This window comes from Coffea arabica, chromosome 5c (assembly GCF_036785885.1).
Source record: "Coffea arabica cultivar ET-39 chromosome 5c, Coffea Arabica ET-39 HiFi, whole genome shotgun sequence".
Classification (NCBI taxonomy): domain Eukaryota; kingdom Viridiplantae; phylum Streptophyta; class Magnoliopsida; order Gentianales; family Rubiaceae; genus Coffea; species Coffea arabica.
This window is the reverse complement of record NC_092319.1, coordinates 36,956,787-36,964,201: the sequence shown is the minus strand read 5'-3', so window position 1 is coordinate 36,964,201 and position 7,415 is coordinate 36,956,787. Positions and strand designations below refer to the sequence as shown.

Below are 7,415 nucleotides of genomic sequence, written 5' to 3'. Positions count from 1 at the left end.
GACCTCTGCTATTTTAAGATGTAATAGCTGTTTTCTTTTCTTACCCCCCCCTTTCCCAGAGAAAAAAAACACCACCCCCCCCCCACATACATACATTTTATAAGGCATACGGATTGCGGTGGTAAACAAATATATGTGCTGCAATTTGGTTCACGATGATTGTTGTTTCAGATGTCAATGCCTAGAAGATTATATGCTTAGCCAGTTTTTTTATTTTTGGTTTTATGGAATTATATATTTCCTTTTCACATACAGTGATTTTTGTGATCAGTGCTAAACCGAGGGAATTGTTATGGTAGTAATAGGGTTTTGGGAATTGTAATAAAGATATGTAAATAAAGGAAATTCAAAAAAGAAGAGAGATCCAAAAGTATAATGGAGCCAAACAGGCATTTATTTTTGTGTGCCACGTCAACCACAAGAATAAGTGGAACTACGTAGTTTTGTGTTGGACAGAAAATTGGACACAGAAAATTAGACAGAGAATCCCGTCTGCTAACTCGTGCTTGGTTGACGTATTTTAAGTTTGGCTTCTTTATAGCTATTTTTAGAAAGTAAGGGCTTGAAGGGGTCGCACAGCCATCTTGGGCTGCTTTGCCTTCATGGCCACACGTCCCTCCTCCTCTTTGGGGAAGGACATTCCCTCTACTGAAGACGCAAAGGCTACCCCTCTCTCATTTGCAGAGGTTGTTTCGGCGAAGTAGACCGTGGGATTTCAGTCGAAATCTTTCGCTTCACTTTTGTCCCCTGCCTCTGGGGAAACAAGAGTGCATGCAGTTGCTTCCACTCACAGAGGGGAGCCAGCAGTGTGTTTCTCCGTGGAAGATATCGAAAGGGTCACGATTCCATTTCAGTTCGCATTGGTGGGGAAGTTCTCTAGGGGACGTCCTGTTTTGGAGGACCTGAGGAAATTCTTTCGTGCGCTAGACCTGAAGGATGATTTTTTGCTGGGTTTGCTGGATCGTCGGCATATTATTATTAAGTTAACAAACAAGGCAAATTTCTATCGTATTTGGTCGCGTAATATCTGGTATGTTCAGGGTGCTCCGATGAGAGTGTTTAAATGGTCGACTGATTTTCACGTGGACAGAGAATCCTCAATTGTGCCAGTTTGGTTCTTCCTGCCCAAACTCCCGATACACCGATTCCATAAAGAATGTCTCTTCTCCATTGTATCTTGTCTGGGTCGTCCGCTTTGCGTGGATTCTGCAACAGCTGTATTTTCACGGCCAAGCATAGCGAGGGTTTGCGTTGAAGTGGATCTATTGAGGGAGCTCCCAGGAAGGGTGTGGATTGCAGTGGGGGATAGGCTGGGTTTTTGGCAGGCCTTGGTGCTAGAAAACCTCCCTAAATATTGCTGTTTTTGTCTACACTAGGGACACCATGAGGAAGAATGCCGGCTCAAGCATCGTACTGCACGTCCTGAGAAGATGGGGCATCCGCAGATAGAGAAGACAATGCAGCTGTTAAAGCAAAAGGCTGATCCCACGACTGGGCATCGTACTTGCATGGTCGGGGGAAAGGCTGAGGAGTGTGGAGGAAGCGCTGGAGCAGAGCTAGAGGATCTTGGTAAGGAGGCAGCAAAGGAGGACCATGGAGTTGAGGGCCAATTGCATGAGAGGGTACCACCAGGTCACCAGGTGGGTTCGGAGAAGGCAGCGACATCGTTCGTGCCACCTCCACTAGATTTGGTGAAGGTGTCAAGCAGTGGGGAGAAAATTTTGTCAGGAGCCTGTGGGAGACCTGCCGATGAGCTAGTGGATGCCAATCTTTCTGCTATGGTGACGTTGGTGGAGGAGGTAATTGATAGAGCTACTGACAGTGTCATCCAGGACACTGCTGAGCGTGTCATGGCGGAGGAAATGGAGGTAGCGGAACAAGGCGAGCAACAAAGGAGCGACAATGTGATTGGGCCTCTCCAGCAGCCATCCATAGTAGCTACAGACAGGTCGTGTGATCAGGGGGATGACGATGGAGTTGATGGGAGATCCATTGATTTACCCAAAGATGCAGGTAACCTGTCGCCAAGGATGGTCATAGTGCCAGAGCCCAGCTCGGCATCTCTTATTGTGGAGCTGAACATTGAACACCCTGGCGAAGCAGGGAAAGGGCATAAAATGACTACGGGTCAGGGTGCTCGGGTTCGTATTCCGTCAGACAGACAGCTCAGGTCAGCAACAAATGTTCAAACTTCTTTACATTATCTCCATCATGATTAATGTCGTTATGTGGAATATTCGAGGGATTTCTCGAAGACCTAACTTGCGTAGATTGATTAGATTAGTCAAATCGCATGACATCACATTTGTAGCTATCTCGGAACCAAAATTGAGTTTTTCTCGAATTGATTACATCCGCATGCGGTTAGCATTTGATTCGGCAGTTGGCAACCAAACGGGAGATCTCTGGATTTTCTTTAATACTCCGTTTGGTTGCTCGATTGTGGGAAATTCCAATCAGCATATCTCACTCTCTGTTCAACACCCATGGTTACCGAGTCCTTTGGTATTTTCATTCGTCCATGCCAAATGTTCTGTGGAGGAAAGGCGGGAGTTGTGGTCGAATCTACTTCGAGATAAACCTAGGGCTTCGCCTTGGTGCATTGGGGGAGATTTCAATGTTATTATAGCCCCCCATGAAAAGCGTGGAGGGAGGCCTTTTGCTATGACTGAAGGTTTGGAGCTCTTGTCGTTTATGGAGGTGGCGGAGGTCTTTGATGCTGAATTCTCGGGACCGAGTTTTACGTGGAGCAATAATAGGAAGGGACGGGCAACGATATGGAAGCGGCTGGACAGAGTAGTAATGAATGAAGAATGTCTGGGTGTAGCCTCGAACATATCTGTTGTCCACCTTGCCAGGCATCCATCGGATCATTCTCCTCTGAAGATCTCATTTGGGCCTCGGATTGATAACAAACCACGGCCATTTCGCTTCTTGAATGTGTGGACAACAAGGCCGGACTTGATGGAGGTTATTAGAGAGGCTTGGAATGCGGAAATCCAAGGATCCCCTCTACGGACTTTCTGTTCTAAATTGATGGCGGTGCGAAGGAGTATTCAGGGATGGAATAGGCAAGTCTTTGGAAATATTTTTGATGCAGTCAAGACGCAGAGGCAGGGCTCTTAAGAGCAGAGGAAGTTGTGGAGAATGATGCCTCTGAGGGGGCACAGATGGAGCTCCAAAGGGCCCAAGGGAAGCTTAACCGGGCTCCAGCGGTGGAAGAGCTATACTGGCATCAGAAGGCTCGAGTAAAATGGATTCGTAGTGGAGACCGGAATTCCAAGTACTTTCATGCCGTGGTTAAGCAGCGGCGGGTGCAAGGAATGTTACATAGGATCAAAAAGGCTGACGAAGCGTGGGTGGAGGACAAGGATGCCATAGCATCCAAGGCGGTTGCTTGTTATTCCAATCTGTTTTCAAGTGAGGCAACGTCACAATAGGATGGGTTACTCAACCTGATTCCGACATTGATTACAGAAAAGGATAATTTGTGCTTAGAACAGATACCGACCTTGGAGGAAATTAGACGAGTGGTGTTCGCAATGGATGGGGACAATGCTGCGGACCCGGATAGGTTCACAAGGAAGTTCTTCACATATGCTTCGGACATTATAGCTCAAGATATTTACAAGGCAATAGGGAGTTTCTTTTGCGGGGCAGAGTTGCCTCGATTTGTCACCTCTACGTCCATAATACTGATTCCCAAGGTTCCTAATCCTCAAGATTTCTCTAAGTTTCGGCCAATCAGTCTATGCAATTTCTTCAATAAGGTGATTTCCAGGATTCTGGTAGAAAGGATCGCTCCGATTCTACCAAGAATCATATTTCCCGAACAAACGGGCTTTATAAAAGGACGGAGTATCACGGAAAATTATTTGTTGGCACAGGAGCTGCTCACTGACATGGGTAAGAAGACAAGGGGAGGCAATGTAGCATTAAAGTTGGACATGACGAAGGCATATGATCGGATGTCTTGGGTACATATTATTACAGTCTTGAGGAAGTTTGGCTTTGGCGAAAGGTTTATTGACATGGTTTGGCGTCTACTGGCAAACGCCTGGTTCTCTGTGATCATCAATGGGGTGTCACACGGTTTTTTTTAAGTCTAGTAGGGGAATCAGACAAGGGGACCCTCTATCCCCTGTTCTGTTTGTTATCGGAGCAGAGATGTTATCAAGGGGTTTGAATAGCTTAGTTCAGCAGTCCCAAGGGGATGTCCCACTATTATGCACCTGGCCTTTGCAGATGATATAATAATATTTACAAGTGGTGCTACCAAAGGGTTATCAGGCGTTATGCAAGTACTGGGGGCATACCAGCAGTCCTCGGGACAACTGGTGAATGCCCAATAGAGCGGTTACTTAACGCATCCGTCGATGCTACTAGGCCGTAGAAAGGTAATTGAAAGGGTCATGCAATTTACACGTCAGGATTTTCCTTTTTAGTACCTTGGATTTCCCTTATACATCGGAAGGTGTAAGTCAGCATATTTTGGGGATATAGATCAGGTGCTTTTAAACAGGATCTCCTCCTGGAAATCCAAGTTCCTTTCCATGGGGGGTAAACTAACCTTGATTAGGCACGTGCTGCTGTCTGTTCCAGTACACTTACTATCGGCGGCGGTGTTACCTGCCTCGATATTCAGACTGGTGGAAAAAGTGTGTGCAAACTTTCTATGGGGTGCCTCGGAGGAAGGCACAAGATATCACTGGATTGGTTGGTCCCAATTATGCTATCCGATTGAGGAGGGAGGAGTGGGCCTCAGACGGTTGAGTGATATTTATACCACTTTCTCCTGTAAATTGTGGTGGCAATTTAGGACTGGGGTGTCTCTCTGGGCGAATTTTATGCGGGCTAAATATTGTCGACACCTCCATCCGTGTCAGATTGACCTGAGTCGCCGTGCTTCCAGGACATGGAGGAGAATTTTAAATATCAGTAGACAAGCAGAGCTCTCTATGGTCTGGCGGATTCAGGGGGGCACGTGTCACTTTTGGTATGACAACTGGCTGGGGAGTGGTGCGTTATTCCTTAAGGCCACGGTGGATCCAGCCCTCTCTTTTCAGGACTTCATCGATAATGGAAGGTGGAGCCCAAATTTACTCCATCGAGCCCTTCCTCCTAACCTAGTCTCTTCTGTTTTACTCTACCCGTTTCCTCGTGGTACACAACCTGATGAGCCCATATGGACTTTGACTTCGTCTGGCGATTTCTCAGTGGCTTCTGCTTTCGAGGAGGTTCGTGTGGCTCGCAGTTCTTCATTTTTTCATTCTCATCTTTGGCACCCCCGAATTCCGTTGAAAATATCCTTCTTCATGTTGCGGTTGGTGTTGGGAAGGCTGTCATTCCCTGATATTTTGTGTAGGATGGGGTTTCAGATGATGCCGTCAAAGTGTTTGTGTTGTCCTGAGGGAGAGACAGGGACGGTGGAACATACATTTTTCGAGGGACAAGTCGCAAAGGATGTGTGGAATTATTTTACTAGCATGTGCGGTCTCACGCATGGAGGTTCTTCTTTGAGGGCTAGAATAGCGGCTTGGTGGATGTCGCCTCCGAGATCAGCTCATAAGCGGATCATCTTTTCGCTGATGCCGAGTTTTATTTGCTGGCACATTTGGAGGGCAAGGAATGCATCCATGTTTGACGGGACCCGGATGCACCCGACTACCATTTGTCAAGCCTTTTTTTTCTGATATAAAGGCAGGGGTGGAGATTCACTTTAATATGACACTTGGTTTGCTCTCATTTCCTCCGCTTTATGAATGGTCAGGTCGCCAAAACAGCTTAATTACTTTCCAACTAGTACGGTGGAAGGCAAGGGAGCTAGGCTGTCTGACGCTGAATAGGGACGGATGTTCCAAGGGCAATCTAGGGTTGAGCGGTGGCGGTGGAGTTTTACGTGACTTGTCAGGAGTGCCACTGTTGGCTTTTTCGGCTTTCTTTGGAATAAGGTCGAGTTTACAGGCCGAAGCTCTCGCAATGTTAACCGGCCTTCAGCTGTGTGTGGAGCGAGGGTTTGCCAAGGCAGAAATTCAATCGGACTCTCAGGTGTTAGTGGGAATTCTTCAACGTCGTTTTCGATGTCCGTGGCAGATCCGGAATGAAATAGAGCAAATCAGGGACCTCAAAGTGGACGTGGTGAGAATTTTTCACTGCTTCAGAGAAGCCAATCGTGTGGTGGATATTCTGGCTAACGTAGGTGTCTCTCACCCACAACAAGGTTGTGTTATCTATGATGATATAAGCGTGTTTCCAAAGTTAGCACCTCAAAGTGGACATGGTGTGAATTTTTCACTGCTTCAGAGAAGCCAATCGTGTGGCGGATATTCTGGCTAACGTAGGTGTCTCTCACCCACAACAGGGTTGTGTTATGTATGATGATATAAGCGTGTTTCCAAAGTTAGCAAAGGGGGAAATCCGATTAGATAAGTTAGGGATGTCATCTGTTAGAAGGATAGAAGGGGATGCGATGCAGATCATTCATGGGAAAGCACGATATCCATAGCGATTACGAGATCTTCTACAGGAGATGCTAAAGCTTAGAAGGGCCTTTACAGAGATGTTTCATTGCTTTTGTGACCTGCCTCGTTTGGTGAGAAATGACTTGGCTTCTCGTCAATTGGGATTTCCAAACTTTCGTAGAATTAGAATTTAGCAAATGCCATGTGATATTTTTCTTGAATTTGGGTGTGTTGGCAGGGAGTTTTATCCATTTATAAGCAGAAACTCTGTCAAAATTTTCTTAAATTAAATAAAAATATATATATTTTTTCGGAAAAAAAAAAAGAGAATTGATACTAACAAAGTTCAGTGGGCAAATTGAAACTTTAAGTCCTCATACTAGTATTATGGTTGTAATTATTCGATGCTGGTTAGATTAGTCTAGCTAACGTTAGTGTGGCAAGAAAGCTTGAAAGTTTGAATAGAAATTAATAGATAGTATATTTCAATTTGTTTAATAAAACGTATAAGTAAATGTAGTTAAATTAGTTTTGAAGTGGGGCATGCTTTGGTGGGCCGTTTATTTATTTATGGGTTAATTACATTTACCTCCCCTGAGGTTTGACCATATTACCAATCAGTCCCTGTAATTTATCCAAATAACGGTCTCACCCTTTGAATGATCAAACATTTAACAAAAACCCCCTTAATGCCGAAAATGCCCTTATTGAGGCCATGTTGCATTAAAAAAAGAACATATTTTTATTTTATTAACCTTGAAGTAATCCAAAAAAATAGAAAAAAGTTTTTGCTTATTATTTTATAAAAATCATATCTTTACTTCCATAAATAGTTTTGAATCAATAATTATTTTAAATCTTAAAAATGAATATTAAAAATTAGATAAATTGAAAGAAAAATAAAAAAAAGAAGAAATTATTTTAATTCCTGAAGTATGGTTCAAATTGAGGAAA

The 7,415-nt window shown here is 44.6% G+C and overlaps 2 protein-coding genes across 2 annotated transcripts; both read left to right on the top strand.

The window, feature by feature from the left end:
- The first annotated feature begins 2,226 nt into the window (after nt 1-2,226).
- Nucleotides 2,227-3,126, top strand: LOC140007299 (uncharacterized). Its single transcript, XM_072050024.1, has one exon. The coding sequence runs from the start codon at nt 2,227-2,229 to the stop codon at nt 3,124-3,126; it is 900 nt and encodes a 299-aa protein (XP_071906125.1).
- A 44-nt stretch (nt 3,127-3,170) lies between these two features.
- On the top strand, nt 3,171-6,505 carry LOC140007298 (uncharacterized). The gene is made up of 8 exons (XM_072050023.1): nt 3,171-3,420; nt 3,478-3,770; nt 3,888-4,092; nt 4,246-4,337; nt 4,580-4,716; nt 4,820-5,595; nt 5,771-6,257; nt 6,304-6,505. Exons 1-8 carry the CDS (start codon nt 3,171-3,173, stop codon nt 6,503-6,505), a joined length of 2,442 nt encoding a protein of 813 aa, XP_071906124.1.
- The last annotated feature ends 910 nt before the right edge of the window (nt 6,506-7,415 follow it).

Bases quoted from the DNA above. Each gene is read 5' to 3' on its own strand.
- LOC140007299 (XM_072050024.1), top strand. From the start codon at position 2,227: ATGTGGAATATTCGAGGGATTTCTCGAAGACCTAACTTGCGTAGATTG.
- LOC140007298 (XM_072050023.1), top strand. From the start codon at position 3,171: ATGGAGCTCCAAAGGGCCCAAGGGAAGCTTAACCGGGCTCCAGCGGTG. The intron at 3,421-3,477 runs GTGAGGCAACGT...CATTGATTACAG, and splicing joins TTATTCCAATCTGTTTTCAA to AAAAGGATAATTTGTGCTTA. The intron at 3,771-3,887 runs GTGATTTCCAGG...TTGTTGGCACAG, and splicing joins TATGCAATTTCTTCAATAAG to GAGCTGCTCACTGACATGGG.